This window comes from Miniopterus natalensis, chromosome 6 (genome assembly GCF_054644295.1).
Source record: "Miniopterus natalensis isolate mMinNat1 chromosome 6, mMinNat1.hap1, whole genome shotgun sequence".
Lineage (NCBI taxonomy): Eukaryota > Metazoa > Chordata > Mammalia > Chiroptera > Miniopteridae > Miniopterus > Miniopterus natalensis.
In genome coordinates, this window is record NC_142086.1 from 36,915,535 (window position 1) to 36,937,978 (window position 22,444).

A 22,444-nucleotide genomic window follows, 5' to 3' on the forward strand; every position below is an offset into this window, starting at 1 on the left:
TGCCTCCAGTCATCGTAGGATGAGTGACTGGATTACACTGATAGATCAGACTAGCCTGGCCATTCCTAATCACAAACTGCTGCTCTTGCTTGGTCCCTGGACAGAGTAACCTGTCCTATCTATGAAGAATGTATCCTACACACTGACTCTACCAAACCTTAAAAGTCATTTATAATTTATTTGAAAAATACATTCCAATATCTTTAGTGACTTCACATAGTTTACCAAATAAAGTTTGAATTCTTTGTCCTGGTATTTAAAAATTCTCTAAAATGTGGTGCCAACCTACATATCTAGCCCTCTCTTCCCATTTATCCAACACCCAACCTTCTGCTCTAGACCAAACCTAGCTGCAAATCAGGATCACATTAGCAACATTTTTGAAAAGAGGTTCCTGGACTCCATCCCTAAACTGAGTCAGTATCTTGGAGTGAGGAGGAGGCCCTGGGGGTCTGCGTTTTTATTCTAATTTATAAAGAGTACCAATCCAATAGAAAAATGGGCAAAGGACACTAAAAACAAAATATAAGTGCTCCTTAATCATATGAAAAGATGTTCAGTCATACTCGTAAATAAAGAAATGCAACCTAACACTACACTATGACACCACTTTTCACAGACCACACTGGCTAAAATCATTCACAAGTTTGAGCATATCCTCTATGGAGAGTTTTGGAGAAACAGACATTTATGCATTGCTGGTGGGAATGCAAAGAGATACAACTCATATAGACAGAAATAGGTTGATATCTACCAAAACTAAATACATTTTCCATTTGGTCCAACAATCCTACTTCTACAAATCTACTGTAAAGATATACCCATATACACAGAATGACAAATGTATGAAGTTATTAACTGTGAAATTGTTTATAACAAAATACTAAAAACAATCCAAGTGTTTATGAACAAGGGAACTAGTTAAATAAACTATGGTAGAATCAATCCCACAATGGCTTAATAAAGAATGTGAAAGATCCCTATAAACTCATAAGAAAAGATCTCCAGGAAATATATTTAATTGAAAAAAGCAAAGTGCAGAGCAGTATATATAATATACTATATTTTGTATAAAAAGAAGGGGAATATAAGTATTTATATTTATTTGTGTTTGCACAAAGAAGCACTAAATGAACAAACAAGAAATCATAAAAATACTTATGGGGGCAGAGAGTAAGAGAATAGGAGCCAGAAATGTGTAAGACTTATCTGTGTATACCTTCTTAAGCACCTCTGACTTTGGAACCCCAAAAATGTATCATTTAAGAAAAATTAAGTAAAAACAAAAACCACCTTGATAGAGTCATCACATACAAAAAAAAAATCTACTCAGTTCCAAGGCGCCTCCATTGAATCCACCCAGTTTTCAAAATTCTGATATTTACTCTACCTTCTCTGATGATGGCACCACACTCTTCAGACACTCCAACCATTGCCTATTAGGCACTTTACACGCCTTGCGCCTCAGAGGCTGATCTTGACACTGATACTCGTGCTACTAGAGGCCCCTGAGGCCAGTGGAGTGGGATGACTGAACAGGCTAGAGGACAGCCTCGCTCGCCTCCAGGGCATTGAGTGATTGATAATCAAAGACTGAAAAAACATCGGAGGACACTGCAGCCGGTGTCTGGACACCTGATCCGGCACCCAGCCTTCCCCTCCAGCACAGGGTGGCAGGGGCCAGGGAAGGCAGCTGCCAGACAGTGTCACCAGTGACGGAAGGAGGGGTCGGGGCAAAAGGTCAATTTTTCAGTTGCTCCTGAGGAAAAGCAGTATTTCTGCATCTTTATGGATCCTGATGGTTGTGAAGCTTGTCCATGGAGACTAATTCTCTTCAACAGGATCAAAGGCAGAGTATTTAATGCTGAAATGTAGTCTATCCTATTCACTTATAAAAGTTTTTTGTTTTTTTTTTAGAAATTCACCTATGAATTGTATGCTCATGAACAAGGAATTAACATTTTCTCTCCTGCTTGTCACATTCTGTCTCCATCAAGTTTCCCACCCTCCTCTTTATCAATTATCTTCAAACTCTTCTATTTTGCTAAGAAACATGCTTGCTGCAATTTCCCCTCATTGTCTTTTCATTGCGCAACAACGTGCCTTTAGCCAGCAACTTCTTCATATCTGAAGAAGTTGTCTATAATCCTTCCTCTTGACATATACACCAATATTCCTACCCTAGGTGGACATTTTAAATACCACTAACAATTAAGAATGTTTTTATCCGTTAGGTTATTTTAAAACCCCCCATATAACGCTCTGGGCTGGCAAAAGCAGACGGGCTTATTCTGCCCTGGAATTTGCTCAAGCCTGAATAACTTTTGCTAATCTAATGCCCGACATCTTCAGGTGAGTTTCCTGATATTTGTAGGTCCACCATCTATAGTTCACAGACATTTAACAAGGTGGAGCAGGTGGGAGGACAGCTCACACCGTAACTGTATGTGGGCCTCTGGTTTTTAGATCCAGTAAAAGTCTGGAAGAGTACAGAGTGCCTGATTTATTTTTAAGGAAAGTAAAGCCATTTGATAGATTTCCAGCTGAAAATCGGTCAAGGCTGGAGTTTGGTTCACCGAGACCATGAAGCATGCCAATTCCTATTTTCCCATGGCTGACTCCCAGACTTGGCCAAGAGTACTATAATCTTTCCCATAAGGGTAACCTGGGACATGACACAAGGACAGAAAGGCCTTCCAGGAACTCGATGAGGAACAAGATAAAAGGCTCCCCAAACCAGGTCCAAGCTGCCATTCAATGAGAGGCAAACACCCAAATCACAATACCTGATTTCTAACAGGGCAAAAAAGAAAACCTCAGTCCCTCTACAGCTCATATTCAATCCAGATGTCTAGAAAACAGCAGGAATAATGCTAAAATTTTGCCAAGGCAGCACCAGATGTTTATAACAGAACCATATAGAGGCTGAGGTAGGAGACATAATGGTTTTTCCAAACATCCCTCAAATAAGGAATGAGAATTCTTTGTGTGTGAGTTAGTGGTTAACACATTTGACACCAGGAACACCTGGTGAAGGAGAATTTTCATCACCAGCCAGAACCCGTTTCTGCACTGGATAGAATACCCGCTTCCTCTCTAGACATCTGGATCATAAGTGCACTCGCTGGCTCACGCTACTATTTGAAAGTCCAGGAAGCAAATGGCTGAATCCCAGTTAACCACTGAACATGTGGCTTTGGAGTATTAGCACCAGGAGTCCTAATGCTGCCTGATCTTGAAGAGCAGTTGTGAGGGTTCACTGTCAACATTCTGTAATTAGCAGAAAGCAATTACAAGTATTTTTCAGTTACAGGTGCTCTGATCCCTGTGACAGCTCACTGATCTCCAGATGCCCACCAGAACCAATGGTGGTAATGATGACCACGGTAATAGCGCTCATTCTGTGATGGGTATTTACATACATTATCTTATTAAATCCTCACCACAGCCTGGAAATACAGATAACTATGTTCTAAGCTGAGATTTAGGAAGTGGGCCAAGGTCACACAACAAAGAAGTAGTGACTGTGTTTTTGAAGTGGTTTGCTTGACTCCAGAACTTCTTTTGTGTCTTCTGTTTTATGATTATTTTGGTTAAGGTAAGGACATTTTGCTCTTGTGGCTGTTCCCCTTCCCAAACACACACATAGCACAGCTACAGATAAATCACTGATCCACAATGATATATGGCAGATCATTGGAAAGGATGCTATTTATTTTCCTTTGCATCTATGTCAGGGGAAGGTGGGCCAATAAAAGAGAGTGCATAACTGAAACTTCACACCTGAATAAATTCTAGAGACCTGCTGTACAATATGTGCCTAAGGTTAGCAGTACTGTACTATGTACTTAAAAATTAGTTAAGAGGGTTGATTTCATATTGTTTTTCCACAATAAAAAATATGATTTAGAAAGCTAGACCATATTAAAAATCAGATTCACATTATCATGACATAATTACAATTGATATGTGTTCAATTATACCAAGATCACATGACAGAAAAATCTGTGAGATAATGTGTTATATGTATTGAAGTTAAATATTAACTAATGGGAAAAATATGTTTTATATTCTTTCAGGTATTTTTAGATGTATTTTATGAAACATATGCAGAACATGCAAATGGTAGAACAGGAAGGCTTTCCAGTATAGTTAAATGAGAATAAAAAATTAGAGAATGCACATAAGAGAATGTTTTTTTAAAAAATTAAAGCCCTAGAGATGTAATAATTAGGAAAAAAAATGGGTGGAGCAGATTCAGGGCTTCTGACTATGAGGTTTAACTGCTCACAGTAAGTCTTGCATGCTCCCAGGAGAACTGCAATAAGTTAGATCTCAGCTGCCCAACACTGAGCTGTACGATTCAAGAGTCCCACATGCATCATTAATTTGAAAAATTGTGAAAACTCTACATTCAGCCAAATTCTTCTGCTCTCCAAAAGGACTCGGGCATAGTTCAGTCCATATTTCAGTGACTTTTCATTTATCTTAACAGCTTCTTTCTGCCCTGATTAATTCCCTCCCCAGCCTAGCCAGACTCAAGTACTTCAAGGGTCTGGCAGGTCCCCATCTGTGAGTGAATCGCCTGTAGCACAAAGGCTGCAGGACCATCGGATGATGTTGCTCACAGGCAAGAAGACTGAGAGTCCAGAAAAAGTTTCTGAATACCTTTCTGGTTCTCCCCTCCCGCTGTATTACTTCTCTCTTTCTTCTCTGCCTTACTGACTTTCAAACCATAAAATGCTCGTGTATTTTTCATTTTAAAGGGCCAAAAACTGAAACCAGAACCATATGGAACGGTTATGCAAATATAACGTTAGGCAAACTGATCTTTGCTCCACAAGGAAAGAGCCCTCTGGATATCTGGTTTCCTGTGATTCCCCACCGACCTCTCCCATAGAATTTGTCCCACCTTAGCTATGAACAAAACAATAATATAATTAAAACGGTTAAGAGAACCTAGCTGGAAGTGGTCGATTTTCATGGTGCTGTTGTTGACAGGGCCAAAGATGGTGATCACAGAGATTTTCCTGGTGGCCATCTTGCAGAAACTTTCCAGATATTCGTCTCGCTGCTGCACATACATGTTGTTCTCAACCTTAGGAGCGGTGATCAGCTGGAGGTGGGTGAAGCAAGCAGATATTAATTCACAGTGATCGTTTCATACTGAGGCAAAATCCAAAGGGCTCACTTGGAATAGAGGGCTGGGAGTGACAGACACCAAAGCTAAATTAAACTGCACTAAGCTAAGCTGAGCTAAACTCAACTCAACTAGACTAGATGGTTCAGTTGGACAGTTAGCATAATTAGGGCCGAAAGACTGTTTGTGAAGGGCTTTTATTTATAAACGGCTCTAGCCAGCTTCGACTTTTCTCCTCATTTCCACTGTTTACATTCCTTCCTAGTCTCCGTGTGTCTTGGTTTTCTCACTTGTGAACTGTGCACAGCAGCACTTACTGTGCAAAGCTGTTGTGGGCACAGCATAAATACTTGGCATGGAAAATTTGTTCGATAAACGTTACCTTCCTTCCTGCATTTTAATCTTCATTATCCTAATTGGCTGCTCTGACATTTGTGAATTGAGATGTTACTACTATCATTTCACGTCTCACGGGGTTGAGAGAGTTTCGCAGCCAGGCCTTGGGCACTCGGGAACATTCGATGGCTGATGTCTGCACTGAACATTGTCTATTCAGCCTTTGCTGACTCGTCACTGGGTTCAGAGGTCAGTCTCTATACGTGTTCTCCCATTCTACAACATTAAAATTTATCAGCCACTTCTCTACTTACCCATCTAACCTTATAAAATCATTCTGAAGTCTGTCACTTGGCATTTCTCAGAGGAGAAGTCACCATTTGTAACCTCTTTCAAATTCTTTTTCAAAATGGTTAATATCTGGTCCCAATTCCATCCTGCGGTTTATTTTTCTCTTTCAGAGTTGTGTTTATTGCTTCCTGCAGGCTTTCCCTTCTAAGAATTCTCTATGCTTGACAAAATACTATCTATTCCTCATGGAAATCAAGATGTGTTCAACAACTTTTGAGTGGAACATTAACAAAGGTATTTTGGGGATAAAGTTATGTCGTTTTCTCAGATTGTTATTTATTTTAAGTAGACATGATTTCATTTACTTTTTATTTTGTGTTTATAAGCCTGTTCAGATGAACATGATATATAGAAAATGCTTGTTTTAGAAATGCAGTTTCCCAAAAGGAAACATAATCAAGTTTCCTCAGATTTATTCATTGATTCATACTTAGCCTTAAAAAAGATTTAAGGTGGCTATAAAAAGAGATAGTGATGGTATTTTTGGTTTGTTAGTTTTTAATTAGATATATGACATCTGAAAATATTTCCTTAGGTGTTTATGGTAGCTCAAATCTTGGGAGTTATATTTTTAGTTGGTATGTTTTTTGTTTTTCTTTCTGGCTATTCTTTGCTCACAAACACACTATTTTGAAATAAATAAAATGAACGTTTAAGTGAGAACACAAAATAGTCAAAAACAAAGGTCAGGTTTACTGGTTGTGATTTTGGGCTCCCTACTCTAAATGAAGGATAAGCCCATATTTAGAATATATTTAGAGGAGTCTCTAGGGCACAGCTGCCCAGAAGCTAAATGATTGATAATTACCTGCCTCTGTAACTTCAAATCCGTACATAGACTCCATTTCATTCATCTCACACTTTGCCATGGACCTTTAGAGTCCATGGACAGACCATGATAGGACAGGATTTGAAAAGCCCTCAAAACTCCCTTTGGTCTTCTTCTCCTCCTTGTACATAATTGAGAATTTCAGACAATATTTAAGCATACAGAACTTCATCTTCCCTTCTGGAAGTTTCTCTCAGGGATCTCTGAATATAGTAGTCTTAGGACAATGGGTACCCAGTGGGAATCACGCTTTAATAAATCAGGAACTCTAATGTTTATTTTCCCCTCAGGACCTTTGCCCAAGGGTGCCTTACCCCAGGGTGAGGTGACATTCATTTTGCATGACTCATTTCCCAGCTTCTGGCACTGGATGATCTGGCCCCAGGCTCTCTCTTGCTAACCTTTCCCCCTTCTTTCCCTTATGTTCTGTCTTCACCCCAAGGCCAGACTATTCTAAATTATGCCGTGAAAGAAGTCTTGGCAGAGTGACACAGAGAAAGGGTGATTATAGCCAAAGTTGGAGGGCCTGAATTTTAATTCTTATTCAACCCCTGGCTTCCACGTAGCCTTAACACGGTCATTTAACCTTATGAACCTTACTTAGATTTCTCATCTTTACAATGGAACAACTTCCCTGCCAATCTCATAAAGCAGTGAGAACTGAGCAAAAAGAAATAAAAATATGCTTGTAAGGCTGTGTGCGCCCGAGTACCCTACATGTATATCGCCTCTGAATAGTTTTTCCACATTCCTTCCTCTGCCTTGACCTATATTACTTCTGCCACCCAAAAAAACCCTCCTGCCCCCTCCACCTTATCTGATTCTGAGTCATTCTTCAAATGCAGCAGGTCTTTTCTATCTCTTGATGATCATGTAACTGTTCTTATAGTCTGCTGTTCACTTGGAATGTACATATTTCCTTGATTTACCCTTATATTTTATGTTTATGTCACACCTCCCCAACTAGAGTGTACGTCCTTCAAGGCCCTGAAGCCCCAGCCCCTACCACTGCCATGCCTGTGACAGGAGCGCAAATTCTGGCCCACGTTACTCAGGTTACATGGACCACTCCAGCCAGGAGAGGGGAGCCACTCAGAAACGCAATGGTCCCCTGCCTATGAATGTCTAGCTGTAGCCCACAAACCAGCTGGTTTTAATCTGTTCCTCAAGGTCACATCAGAGAAAGTAGAGGAGGTTGATCATCTGAATATATTTCAAGGATTCTTTCCCTGTGTATCAACATTGCCATCCCATTAATTTTCTAGTTTGGCAGTATTTCAAACGGTATTTAAAGTGGTAACCACTTCCAATCCCTCTTCCTAAAGAGAGCATCCTAGGACTTCTCAGTAAACATTATTGTCTGGTTCTTGGCCTCTTTCCAGTTTGGTGGCGATAAATCAGGGCATGTCTCATGAATTTAGAATTGTGCTGTGGTTCTTTTTTAGGTTTCTGTTCCAACAGTGTGTTGGCACAAGGAGCCTCTGAGTATAATGAAGCCAGTTTGCATTAATAAAGGGAGCAAACAGAAATAGGAAATGCTAGGGGGAAAGTATTTTAAGTCTCAGATTATTCTACATACTGTGTTAGGCTCAAAACACTAGATTTTCACAGAATTCTGAAAAATAACACTTAAGTTAGCAATCTGCCTTAGTAAATCAGAGCTTTACATTCTTTTCTAAAATTAAATAAGTAGATTGTTGTCCCAATATCCAGATTTCTGAAGTAAGGTTGAAAGTATTAACCCACTTGAACTACAGGAGATTCGGTCTCCAAAGAATGTTTAAACTTGAACTTGAATCTCTGCAATTCAGCACTATGAGGCCTCTTGTTAACTGACAAGTAGGTAGATTCTCAGGGCACAAAATGATGACTTGTCAGCTATATTCCACATAGTCCAATGTTTAAGTGATAAGCAGCTTATCTATATTCTCACCATTGTCACCCCCAACTAACACCAGCCAGTCGGAGGGATAAGGTTAACTGGGATTCAATCTATTGTTCTTGACTGACTGCCAGGAAAGCCAGAGAGTTGAAGTGCCGAGAACTAGCTGGGTATTCCATGCAGAAACTCTACATCGGTGCTCAGCACAAAACGTTGACAACTGATATGTCTTACCATTTACCCGAGGAATTCAAGGTGTAAAATGAATTTTTAAATGTCTGTTTTGATTAACAGGAAAGTTTCCCCTTCACTTTATGGCATCTCCCCCACATTCACACCCACAGGAGGGCAGAATGGGGGAGTGGCTTGAACAGGAGCTTTAAAATCAAACATACCTGAGTTCCAATTCTGGCTTTGCCATATATTGACTATCGACCTTGGGAAACTTCTCAACTTCTCTAAGCTTCTGTTTCCTTGTCTGTAAAATGGAGTTAAGTCCTTCCTCATGGGGTTGTCGTGAAGATTAAACCACACAGTCTCAAAACCCCCTGGCAGGACATGCTCCTTCTTTGATAGACTGTGAGGCAGGAGGTTGGAGGATTGACCTCAAGCCTAAGAAAAGGACAGACACCTGGCTCCTCCTGCAGCTCCTCTGAAGGCTTCTAGGATGCTGTTCGCCCAAACACAACCTAAACCATTGCTGCCAGCGTTTCCCTAAGTAACTGGTTAAGTAGAGGTTATGTGATGTTTTCACATTTAAAGAATTATATCAATAAATGCATACATAGCATCGGAGGTTTATGATAACTGATCGATGTTACGCTCTCACATCAATGTTTCTCTCTCTCTGCCCCTCTCCCTTCCTCTCTCTCAAAAAATCAATAAACTATTCTTTAGAAAAAGAAAAAGAAACACTGGAAAGATGAGCTCAAAGGCATGCACAGTTTCTTGGAACGTGAACCTCATTTAAGTTTGAGCACACTGGGTTAGGCTGAGGCCAGTAAGAGGTATATGTTGTCAGCTGTACTTGAACAGCTCAAAGAGTGCTAAGCCTTAATGAATATTAATTGAATGGCCCAGCTTCCTGAATAACATCAGCCATACTGGACGGGGAAAATGAGTGGAAAAACGATAAATGGCACCAACTAGTTCTTTCACCCAGAAACACAAGTCTTCTCTCTGTCTGGTCAGTCTTTTCTCTCCATCTTTTGATATTACATCATGTTTATTTCATCTTGTCTTTTCTAATCCATTCTTATTTTGGATATCATGAGCTCTTTAGAAAACACATTTCTGATATGATCATCAGCTGGGCACACGTGGGATTGCAAGACTAAAACGGCTCTTGTTGGGACTTTCTTTGCAATAACAAACCCGGGTCTCTCACCAGCCACCAAGAGCAATGCTGCCATGAGCAATCCCAGCTGGTTTCTGTTTTGCCTCACATGACATCAGCAGAAGCTGTCATTGGAGTTTCATTTGCTAGAAATTTATGATCAGGGATACCGTTAAAAGCAGAAAAGACCCAGCTGGGCTTTCAAATCCCTGACTAAGGGAGTGGAGAGAAAGGGAGAAAAATAAAAGACATGACTAATGTCAGGGATATTTATGAAAAGCCCTTTCTTTTGACTCACAAACTAGCAGTAATGGAAGTATTTACCCATACATGTACAATTACAATCCTCACAGTTTACCCATGATTATTTCCCTCTGTATAAACCCTGACTATGAGGAACATTTTGCTTGCCCTGTTGGCTAAATGGCCACGGTTGGGTGATGTGCTTTAGCAGGCTGGACAAAGTCCCATGTACTCAGGAGGAGGGCAACGGAGCACACCACTAATGCTTTTCACAGCCCAGAGAGAGCTTTCCCCCACAGATTCTCTAGCAGACATTCAAGTACCAGGTAGAGTTTTACTCTACAAGCAGTGATTCTTTTGGTTCTCACTGGAACATTCCCATTTAAATGTATGAACTCTGGGAATAACCAAGTAGCTGTTAAACTGCTCTGACAGCCTGTCCTCTGCTAACCTCGGTTTATACAGTTACTTTAAGGCTCTCTTTAAAACAAGTAACAACATACAAAAAAATCACACACACACAACCCATAGAATCTATCAAAACTTAGGTTTTCTCCTAATACATAAATACTTTATTGATGCGACAGCTAAGAGAATTTGGGGACATGCCCCACCCAAGATAAATACCACAAGAGACTCTGCTCTGAATAACATTTAAACTTTTGAAACCACTAAAGAGAGATGGGTACCAGAGTCTCTCTGGCTCAGATCGTTAATCCAAATTTAGGCCACATTGGGAAAAAACTAAAAAAACCTTCTGAGAGATGCCCTGAAAGAAGAGAGCCTATCTCCTCCAGTGGGGAAATGGGGGGTATGGAGTCACCTTGTGCCTTCAGTAGGAAAGATGGTGTCCTCAGTGGCATGAGATGGCTCCCTCCCATCCAGGTACCTGAGAGAACTGTCCCTGATTCATATCACCCACCATTAATTATTGGTCTTTTTCTCTGAAGTAATTGTATCATACTCTTGTCCTCTTTGACAGCCTGGAGTAAAATGACAGCATTAAGAGGCTAGGGGTAAAATCTTGGAAGGGCACTAAAAGAGTGGGTAAGGAGACTTGGAGAAGAAACATTCTCACATCGCTCATGAGAACTGCCCTTACACTTAGGAGGGGGCTTATTCCTGTCCAAATTCTTTTCCCTGGGATTTGACCGCATACTGTTATTATTCTTTGGATGGTGGCAAAGAGATATGAGATTTCTCTAATTCCCAAAGAGATAGCTACTGAGATAAACCTGTGACTCGCTCAGTTCTAGTAGTGCGTGCACACACACACACACACACACGTTCATGCTCATTTTATAGAGTCTCAAGGCAACTGACGTCTGGGCTCCAAGTGTGTTGCTATGGTATTGAAAATTAGAACAATTAATCCAGATTCCCACACTCCATCCTTCTGGCCTCTTACTGGTTGGGCAGTGATTGAAGAGGCAGCCTTTACGGGATGAAGATTTCAGACAGCTGGTTTAAAAGCAGTCATGAGGGCCACACCCACTCTCCACCCACACTGCCTTACTTTCCCCTCTGAGTTTTCCAATTGTTGATATAGACCTAATTAGGGGGCAGAGGAAAACCCTTGTTATTTCCCCATGTACAAGCTTCTGGTTTCTAAGCTCAGGAAGGGAGAAACCATCTTCCTAAATTGTGACCGGCGTCAACATCTATCATTTTAGGAACTTCACTCTTCTGTTACTCTTTGAATGTACTACCACGGAGCCGTATCCAGAACTAGCCCCCGGAAGATGCGGGATGGGTACTGCTGGGATTGGAAGAAGCTGACTCCAGGTGCTTTCCCGAGCCCAGGTCTAAGGCCCTCCTGGCCAATGACTCTGAGTCTGTGTGGAACAGATTCACAGAGCATCGAAACCAAAGGGAGCTGCTGGCCTGGCTGCCCTTCCCTCACCCACCTCCTGGCCATCCTGACATGGCACGGGTTCAGCCAGGGCCCGCCAGCCAGCGACCTGATTTTAGAAAAACAACAAACCAAACGTGAACAGCCCCTGCTGGGCCCACGGAACAAGGCCAAGGGGAGGTGTACTTACCAGGAGCCTGCGCTTGCCTTCAAAGGAGCCCAGCAGGTCGGCCACCATCTTCTTGGGGCTCTGAGGGAGGTACCTGGAGGTGGGTTTCAGGTAGCCGTCGGGCTCTGCTTTCCCTGCCTTTCTCTTCTTGCTCTTGTCTTTCTCGGGCCTGCTCTTTTTCTCTGCCTTGTCTTTCTTCACTTGCTTTTCGCTTCTGAGTAACTTGTCCGCTTTCTCATTTTTCACCTTTTTTTTCTTCTCTTTCTCAGGTTTCTCCAGCTTTTCATGCTTTTTAGACTCCTTTGCTTTCTGGGGGGGGATGTTCCCCATCTGGAACTCCTCCTCCAGCTGCGAGGTAGGGGGCCGGCTGGGGTCATATTTGTCCTCATACTCATTGCTAAGGATTTTGTCCTGGGCTTTCTTTTTGGGAGGCTTCCCCTTGGCTGGCTTGTGAGGACCTGGCACCACGTTGGGGTCCCGGTGGCCCTGCTCCCGCCTGTCTGTGCGGTTGTCCCGCAGACGGCCCGAGACAGCCCTGGTGCTGGGCTCCGAGGTGGGGGTGGGGGGGGCCCCCGCGAAGCCCTCGGAGCTGGGGGCCCTGCTGGGCCTCCTGGTGGGCTGTGGCCTCTCCCTCTGCGGCTCCCTCCTGGGCGCAGGGTAGAGGTTCTCTGCGGCTACGGCGCTCCTGGCAGTGGCCCCCTCTGCTGTGGCCGGGGGCCTGTGCGCCTCCGGGAAGGGGTGCACCCGGGGCGTCCAGGGCCTCTGCGTGGTGGGAAAGGCCGTGGTGGTTGCAGGTCTTGCAGCTACGGTTACCACCCTCGAGGTGGCCCGAGTCACCGTTGTGACCGGAGCGGGAGGCAGGGTGGTGACCCTTGGGGTGGGGGGAGGTGGCGGGGGTGCTGGCGTCGTGGTGGCTGGTTTTCTCAGCACCTTCCCTCGACTCTCCCTGGTGGGTGGGACCTGCGCCCTCCTCAGGTCTTCCTTGGCCCTCTCGCTGCCCAGGCCGGGCCTCCCCGCGCCCCCGCCGCCGGTGCCCTCCTCCACCACCTGGCCCTCCACCCCCGAGGCCTTGCACTTCTGCACGAAGCCCTTCTGCCTGATCTTCTCTATCCTGCGCACGGGGCCCTGGTCGATGATCTCGTACATGGCCTCCAGCCTCACGGGGTAGGGGTAGCGCTCCTCCACCTGCAGCGTCTTCTTCAAGAGCACCATGCCGAACTTGCCCTTCTCCAGCTTCAGGAAGCTCATCAGCTTGGGGATGAGGCTGGGGTCCAGCGGCTGCTCCAGCACGCGGCCCTCGCTGGTGATCCTGCGCACCGTGCCGCGCTCCTCGCCCGCCTGGTGGAAGAGCACGATCTGCTGGATGTGCCTCTCGGCCAGCTCGCAGTACACGTCGTCCTGCAGCAGGCTCATCATCAGGCGGTAGTAGCCTTCCGAGGCGTGCGGGGCCGAGATCACCCACACGCGGTTCTTCCCCGCGAAGCTCGCCAGGATGTTGGGGGAGCCGGACCCAGAGGGGAAGCGCAGCGCCCTGGACCGAGCCGAGGACCCCTCGTCTCGGACCATCTCACGGGGAGAACTCCGGGATGCCGGCCTCCGCTCGGGGCTCACCGGCGCCCCGCCGAGGCGCAGCGGGGCCGGAGGGGCCTTTTCGTGAGCTATTCTCAACACGGGCACACTGCTCCTTCTTTGGAGGGGCTGGAGGTTTCGCTCTCCCAGAGCGGTTCTTTCAACTCCCTGAGACCTCCCCGTGTGCCTCAGCAGCCGGGCTGGCCTTCTGTTGGCTGGGGAGACCACAGGCGCCTTCTGCCCTCCGGGGCTCCCTCCACTCACGGCCTGGGGCTGGGGCTCGGACCCGCACACCAGCCACATGGCCAACAGCACGGTAACACCGGGTCCCATTCTCCATGTCATTGTGCAGTCCACTTTGGGAGGCAGCGAGGTCAAAAGACAAAGGGGGAGGCGAGGGGGAGAAAAGAAAGAGAATTATTTCATTGCACACAGAGCCAGGCATTTTCCCTTTCTCTATTTTGGCCAAACGCTGGGGGGAAGGGGTGGGTAGAGAATAAGGAGAGAGAGGTCAGGGAATGGAAAACAGGGGGAGATCCTGTTACTTTTAAGCCCCTATAATTCGTCAGCGTTTAGCAGAGACAGTTACATTGAGTCAACTCAGTGCCCCTTTCAGCTGCACCCTTTCCTCTGCCTCTGATGCTCCAGAGAAAATGCACACGGGGCGCATTAATCATGACAACATTCCCACTTCACTTCTTCAGACAAGCAACAAAGAAACAAACACACGGAAGACAGAAAGGATTACACACTTACATTGTGGCTCATGGAGATGGAATGCAGAGGGTTTAAAAAGCAATCTGAAGTGTGGTCCCAGGACAGTTTCCTCGATGAAATGCTTTCCTCCCAACTCTCTGTCTCCTTCGCGAGGCTGGGGCGTGCTGCAGCTCCAGCTCCCAAAGTCGCCTGTCCTGACCTGAGGGGCTCTGCTGCGTTCTTTTCTTGCTGTCTTTTCACCTTCTTGACAAGTAGGATGAGGTGACAGGAGCTGTCCTTTTAAGCCTTTGCATCTCCATGTTTCTGTCGCTCCTGCTCCGTCTTGCGTCCGTGTGTGCCAATCCCTGTGCCGACAGGCAGGACGCCCCTTGAAGTGGAGCCCCAGCTATTTCTGAACCTCACTCTTTTCTTTCTTTAGAGCCCCAGGGTCCTTCTTATCACCCTTTCCCCCACAGTCTGGCTTAGTCCCTTTGTTTCCGAGCGTAAAAGCCCTGGGATTAATATGTTTTCCAGGCTGAGGGAAAACACAGGAATGTGATGTTGAAAATAGGCTTTTTCTCTTTTCCTTCGCCTCCCTCCTCCCTTTATTTCTCCCCACCTTTCCCCCCTCTCCTCTCCTCTCCTCTCCTCTTCTCCTTCTCCTGCTTCTTCCTCTTGCCTGGATCCAGTCCCAGGAATGCCAGGACAACCTCAGTTTTGATCCAAACCAAACTCACACAACAGCAGCCACTGGAAATCAAGGAAACTTCACTAAGAATTTAACAGATCAGCAAAACACCGCCTCCTTCCCATTTCAGCACGTTGAGAGAGTGGACTCGGTGGGGAGGGAGGGGGCTGTTCTCTGGGTGGGGAAAAGTTTTGAAACACTACCCATCATCATAAATCACTTTAGAATAGGATGGCTGAGCACTTAACCCCTTCCACACCGAGCAATCAGGACATTCTCCCGTCCTGCCAGTACTCACACTGCACTCCGGAACCGGGAAAATGCTCAGGTTTCTGCATCTGGCTGCTTGGCTTTCCCAGAGACAGACAGTCATTTGGGTCAGGGTGCTTGGCTGCACACCCAAAGACAGTATATGTATTTATAGTTCCGTGTAGATATTTTTATCTTTTTCTCCCTGTTTCATGCATTTAGTTGGAGGTTGGAAAAGCCCGTGGAAAACATGACTGGGTTGTTTTTATTTTATGCTAATTGGAGATCGTATTACTCTATTCTTGTTCCTAGTTTTCTCCTTGGCATGGAAGGAAGCTGGTAAAAGGTTAGAAATGCAGGCAATAGCTGTTGTTCCCCGGAGACTGGTCGGCCGTTGCATCAGGGGAGAGGCATTGAGACCTCCAGTTCTGGGTTCTGGCTGGAGATGGCAGGCTAAGACCTTCCTTAGAGGCGTGAGTGTGGTGCGTGTGTGTATGTGTGGAGGGGGTGAGCATTGCAGTATTTTGCTCCCCAAAAGCTTCAGGCATCTAGAGAGCGTTAGGCAATGCTTAGAAACAGCCATATCAGGTTCTGAAGAAGACACTGAGGCAGCTCTGTGTGTCCACCTCCTGGGTCTGTCATGGGAATTCAGCTTTTAGGTGGGTGGAAAGTTGCCGCAGGTTATACAAATATTTCATCCAGCTTTTCTAAGAGAATCCAGTTGGTGTGAGTTGCCACAGGCAGTGGAAAGCCAGGGTTCTCAGAAGGCCCTTTGCAAACTAGGCCATGCTAATGGCTACTCACTGACTAAAACCTGGTCCTCAGTTGCTACCCCTTGATCAGCCATCTCCAATGGGTCATATGCTTTTCCTTCACAGAAGCTCCCAGCACAGAATTGAAGACCTGTAGAGGGTTGAGTGTAAGGCTCGCAGTCCACAGCTTGAGGAACAAGGGGTGCCAAGAGGGAAGGCCCTCCTCAGGAGCCCCCACTGACTCTTGTAACTGCAGTAACGAAGGTAGGCTTCGGACACAGACCCTCTGTCTACCAGTCAGAGAAGATTTTTCTTTCATGGGCTTCACCTCTTAAGTTGTACAGTCCTAGATGTTATTTCCTTTCTCAAAGCATAATGGATTCTATACCATCCCTTCCAAGGCCTTTTCCCTTCTTTCTTTCTTTTTTTCCTTTTGGCTTCTCCCTGCTAATAAAAACCACCATTTATTGAGCATTTTTAGGTGAGGCACTGGATTTGGCACTTTCATATATTCTTTTATCTAACCCTCACACACCCCTAGGAGATAGGCAGAATTGCTCCCATTGGATAAACTGAGGCTTAGTGGGTTTAAATAAATTGCCTACCATCACACAAATGCTAAGCGGTAGCCCTAAAATGGAACCCAGGTCTAGAACTGTCTGCAAAGTAGGTGTTCTCCTGCCTCCCCCTTTTATTTTCTTCCCACACCTCCTTTTTTCTCTTCCTTTAATACTTTTTGTGTTTCCCATATTCATAGAAGATTCTCATTTATTTGCTCAACCAGAGCACTTATTACACTTTTAGAATCCTGCTTTCCAGAGTAATTTTATAGTAGTAATTTTTACCTTTCTTAATTGACCCTTAAAGTCTCATTCTTTTTTTTGAATATCACATGGCTTCTACCAACCTCTTAACAATGTGCACAACATTTGTCACCTGTGTACTAGTGAAGTTCAATTACAGCCACTTTAGTGACCAGGATGTCACTCAGACGGGAAGCCAGCCCAACCCTGAGCTGTGTCTGTCTTCCCCGGGGCCTCAGGTTTTCTTCCCTTCTGTGAGCTTCGGCCACCAGATGGCGCGCTCAACACGTAGTGGGAGAGGACCGAATTTTGCCACCTTGGTGTCTCCCTATTGCCCCCCCCCCCCGCCGGCAAAATGGGGCTTCTCAGCGCCTACTCAAGATTTTTGAACCTCAATGCTTAAAGCCTTCCCTGGGACCTCAGAAAAGCCTTCCAGGGAAGTCAGGAAGTACATGTCCGATTAGAGAAATTAGCAAGTCCACCCTTTTCTGGAGAAGCCCATGATGATACGTACTTTGTAATGATTCTCAATTTCGAATCCATGATTTAAGAGCCCTATATTTAAAAATCCTCCACTAGGATATTTCCATTTTTTCTGTAACCCAAGAAAGAAACATTAACTAATTACAGAGAAGAGCAAGAATTAAGGGGGGGGGGGAGTGGAGAGAGAGATTTACGTTGAGTCAAAGAAAGGTAAGAGAAATAAAATTCAAAAGTAGATTTTAGAAATGCTGATTTTGAAATCCACTGACAAGAAACTACGTGACATTGGTTGCATAGTAATTTGGAGGTGGAAAAAAAGCCAGAATGTGCAAAACAGAACTGCTTTAGCAACACTGGGATGGGGGCAGTTATCTGATGAAAATCCGAGTAAATGTAAGGAATCATCCAGAAGGGGGTGTGCTAACTGATCAGACCCACATTGACCTAAGTCCTCAGCAACCTGGGGCAAGACCCAGGGGAATAAGTTGTTGCAGACATCCTAGAGAAACCATAGGTTCTGTGACACTTAGTTTGTCTCCTTGCACAGACTTAACACTTGGTGGGTGTTACTTGATTCAAAATATTGTTCTATTGCTTGAAAAAAATCAGTTGCTTAAAAGGAATTGGGGAAAAGAAAAGAAGGCAAAACACAAGCTCTTCAGTGAGCTCTAGGAGGGAAACCGCCTCTCTCCTGCTCTGCGATAACCTGCTTCCCCAGCAGAAAAACTAGCCGAGCCATTTTATCACACCTTTGTGGCAGCGACACACACAACAATATTCACACTGAAGATAATGCTACATGCTTTCTCTTTCCATTTGCAGACTTTAATCAGTGTTCGGTCTTAAGTCACGTTTACGTCCTTCAGAATAAAAAATAATTCTCTTTCTCAGTAGCCACAGAGTAGGACACACTAAAGAAGTAAACGGCAAGGTCTAGGGGAAAGCCCACGGCGGCTCTTACCTCAGGATGCTGCGGCCCAGAGAAGCTCTGAGAAAGGGTTACCTCCCCCAAAGAAACTCTCTGAAACTGCTCTGAAATGGCAACAAGGTCACATCTTTAATAGAAAGCTGAAGGATACGTAGACTTTAAAAATAAATAAATAAATAGATAGAAATTCAGGTTACCTGATAGAGAATAGTGGCCAAAACTATTTGGAAGAATAGTTTTAATATTCTTTTTTATTTCATTTCTTTTTAATTACTTTAGGATTTACTGGAGGAACCCAGAAGGCACTTTTTTTTCTAGGTGGAAAGTTGTTTAATTAACAAACTGTCAAGTTCCTGATTAGAGCAAATTGAAGGATCTTGCCCTAGTAGACATTAAGGAGCTCTGTAAGTGACCTAATGGCTCATTTAACATTTTGTACATCAGTGATTTAAAGTCCATATTTTTATTAGCTGTCATTCTGTGTGAGTAGTGTAAACTTGTGGGCGTATCGATTTGCTGCTTGGGAGGTTTTTTTGTTTGTTCGTTCGGTTTTGGGTTTTTTTAAAAGGCCAAAGCAACTTTTTAAAAAATATATCTTTATTGATTTCAGAGAGAGGAAGGGAGAGGGAGAGAGACTGATAGAAACATCAATGATGAGAGAGTCGTTGATCGGCTGCCTCCTGCATGCCCCCAGACGGGAGATGGTGCCCACAACCCGGGCATGTGCCCTGACCAGAAATTGAACCACAATCTCCTGGATCCTAGGTCGATGCTTAACCACTGATCCACACCCAGCCGGGCTGCTTGGGAGGTTTAATTCTAGGCTGGGAAGAGGTGGACAGTACTGGGTTCAAAGTCTTAACCATTGACCATTTAATGCATACAAAAGATTTATATCAATCAGATTTGAAGGGGAAAATTCTGATTATGGTGCTCTCCATGCTTTTAGGTACAGCCCAAAATAGAGTTATGATCCCATTTCTTTCTCCCTTCTTTCAGCTCTGCTCTCAAAAGTTCTCCAAGAGTACAGACTTTGTACCAGGAACGACAGAGGACCAGGCAGTCTATTCCCTTTAGAAGCTCACAGTCCACTGGAAAAGAAACAAATACTAGTCAATTGTACTCTCTGTAGCAGTACTGATGACTTTCTCCTTATATAAAAAACCAGTGCTGACTGTGGCTGCAGCCAATATGCACAGAGTTCATTCCTGTCCTAGAGTTGCTTCTTTGATTGCTGGAGCAGGTTTTACCCAGAATGAGGCTTCCCGCGGCAGCCACTGTCTAGCACCTGGAAAATCTTGCTTAGTTTGTTCCTCTGGCTCTAGATTCCATTAGTCTACAAGAGTCCAAGACATTCTGTCTGGCAGGATGTGCTGGATTGCCTGACAGTCCTTTCATTCTCATTTCCCAGTTCCCATCTTGGCTCTGCCTCTTGCACCTGCCCTGCTAGGATTGCCCTGTCTTTCACTTCTTGTTTCTCTTTATTGACCCTTCACTCCATGTTTTGATTGCATCACTCAAAACATCACCTGACATATGGAGGGGTTAACCAACAGGATGACCATACAATCACTCAACAAACATTTATTTCACGTGAGACATTGTTCTAGTTCCTAGGGATATAACAGTGAGTGAGCTCCTGACCTCATGGAGCTTATATTCCAGTGGTAGAAAACAGGCAGTAGGCTCAGCGGTTGAACATTGTGGTTCGATTCCCGGTCCGAGTGCATGCCCCGGTTGCAGGCTCAATCTCCAGCAGGGGGCATGCCGAAAGCAGCCGATCAATGACTCTCTCTCTTTGATGTTTCTCTCTCCCTCTCCCTTCCTCTCTCTGAAATCAATAAAAATATATTTTAAAAAAGAAAGAAGAAAGTAAACAATAGAATATGAATAAAAAACATACCTATACCTAGATACATGCTTGGGAGAAATTTTTTTTAAAGGGAAGGGAGTAAAAGGTGATGAAGAGAAGGAAGCCATTATTTAGATAGAGGTCAAGGATAATTGTCCTAAGTGATGCTAGGGAAGCCAGTCACTCCAGCGGTGGCAGAGGGGAAGAACATTCTAAGTAGAGGGAACAGCAAATACATAGGCATTGAAGCACGATTGTGTCACAAGTGTGCCCCAGAAGTGATGTTGAAGGGTTTTAAGAAAGGATATAGCAAGACTTGATGTATAAGGTAGAGGGCTCGCTATGGGTGCTTCATGGAAAATAGAGTATGGGGGCAAGAATGGCTGGGGGAAGACCAGTTAGTAAGATAATGTACTAGTCAAGTGAAAGGTATGGTAGCTTGAATTATGGTGCCAGCAGCACAGTAGTTGCAAAAAAGTCATCCTCTTTGGTATAAATACTGAAGCCAAAGTTGATGGGAGTAGTTTGGAGCAGAGACAATCAAACATTTTGTTTGAAAACCCTGTTAGACATTCTGGCACAGAGCTTGAGCAGCCTGTTGGTACATGAGCCTGTACTTCAAGGAGGACTGGGGTTGGAATGATAAATTTGAAAGGCTATTTAAAACATAAGGCTGGAAAAAAAATTACTTAAGGAGAGAGTATAGGTGAAGATGAAGTCCTCTGGCCTGGCGTACAGCATTTAGAAGATGAGAAAGAGTGAAGGGTGTGGAGGAGATGTGGCTGGTGTGGTGGGAGAAAGGAGGGAGGGCACGGTGGTTTTCACTTGCCCACAGCTTGAACAACATGTCACCTCTGACCCTGTCTCCACAGGTTCTTACCACACGTATCCTCATTCAGTTCACTCTTCAGTGTCTGAGCCCTGAATTATCTCTTTCAGAAGGTTTTCCCAGAAGCTCCAATATGAACCACCCTCCTTTCTCTGAGAAGATATTCTGTAGAGCATCACTCTTCTGATCATTTTGTGCTTCAACTATGGGTTCTCATTCTCACAGGATCTTTAAGCTGCTGAGAATATGGAGTAACCTTCCATTTAGTTTGCCTTTTTCTTTGCACCCTGCATAAAGAGAAAGTATAGAAATGGTATGTCTGTGCCAATCAAATACAGTTAGAAGGAGAGTTGGCAAAAACCCAGAAGGCCACCCAAATATGGCTTATTGTTAAACAGACAGGAGCAGAGTAGGGACAATGGGCCAGGTACAGAAAGTCACCAGGGCAGAAAGCTCCAGGTGACTAGCAAGGGGCAAAACAAGAATCTTGTCCCCAAGGTGACCTATCCTCCCCCAGCATGCCATTGGTTATGCTGTTTAAACCCCCTGAGCATTTCCTCCCCAAAGATAATATCTAGACCTCAGCTGTGTTTGAGCTCTAGGCCCAGAAAAGCAGCAAAACCAGACAAGCAGTATCATGGTTGCCTCAAGACCATTTACATTGACTAATGATCCCCTGCCGTGGCACCGACCAACTAGTGGAGACCACCACCCTGAAAGAGCACACCTGGAAAGCTGGTGAATATTCTATTAAGACCCTTCCCTGAGACCTCCCCGAAGATTTTCATCTGCAAGAGAGAGATAAATACACTTAGGATAAAGGACCCAGTGCACACTCCTCCCCAGGGGAGTACACCTGCACCGTTCCCTTCCCCCTTCTTCCCTCTAAGGGACCCCACAAGACTTGCAACCAGGGGAGCTATGGGCAGCGGCAGCTCGTCCAGGGCTAACCCTCTGAACCTGCCTCCAAGGCCTCCTTTTCTCTAACTTCGCAGTGAGCCCGAGCAGCCCAGCCTAGGCTCTCCCATTGCCTCTTCTGTGCACCTTCTTTGTTTCACCACCCTAAGTATATTTTTGCTGCGATCATGGACCCAATACCCTTTGGCTCAGTGCTGTGTAGCCCCTCCCTTTGGATATCACCACCTCCCACCCCCTTTTCCTTAAATAAATTCCATTTTTCTTTATTCACCTTCTGAGATGACCATTTCACCTGCCCACACCTCACCGACCATAATCTTTCACTTATCACTTTAGACAAGGAAAGGTAGAAGAAAAGAAAATCTACACGGCTACTAGCACCAGAGAGCTGCTTAATGACTTTGTTAAATAATAACAGTAGCAACAGAAGACATAGCACCATAAATCATCAAAATTAAACCTTATACTTGCATTGAATTATAGAATTGTGAAATGGAGACAAAAATTTTACATAAAGCATTTTATATAAAGCATTTTTT

The 22,444-nt window shown here is 44.5% G+C and overlaps 1 protein-coding gene across 1 annotated transcript in view; it reads right to left on the bottom strand.

Annotated features, from left to right (window-relative positions):
- CCDC80 (coiled-coil domain containing 80) overlaps window positions 1-15,018 on the bottom strand; it is a 33,573-nt gene extending 18,555 nt beyond the window's left edge. The window contains exons 1-3 of the mRNA XM_016200213.2: window positions 14,464-15,018; window positions 12,160-14,063; window positions 4,960-5,116 (exon numbers count right to left, since the gene is read on the bottom strand). Of these exons, the coding sequence (XP_016055699.2) occupies window positions 4,960-5,116; window positions 12,160-14,052 (2,050 nt within the window). The 5' untranslated portion in view covers window positions 14,053-14,063; window positions 14,464-15,018. The remainder of the gene's footprint in view (window positions 1-4,959; window positions 5,117-12,159; window positions 14,064-14,463) is intronic.
- Window positions 15,019-22,444: the final 7,426 nt, after the last annotated feature.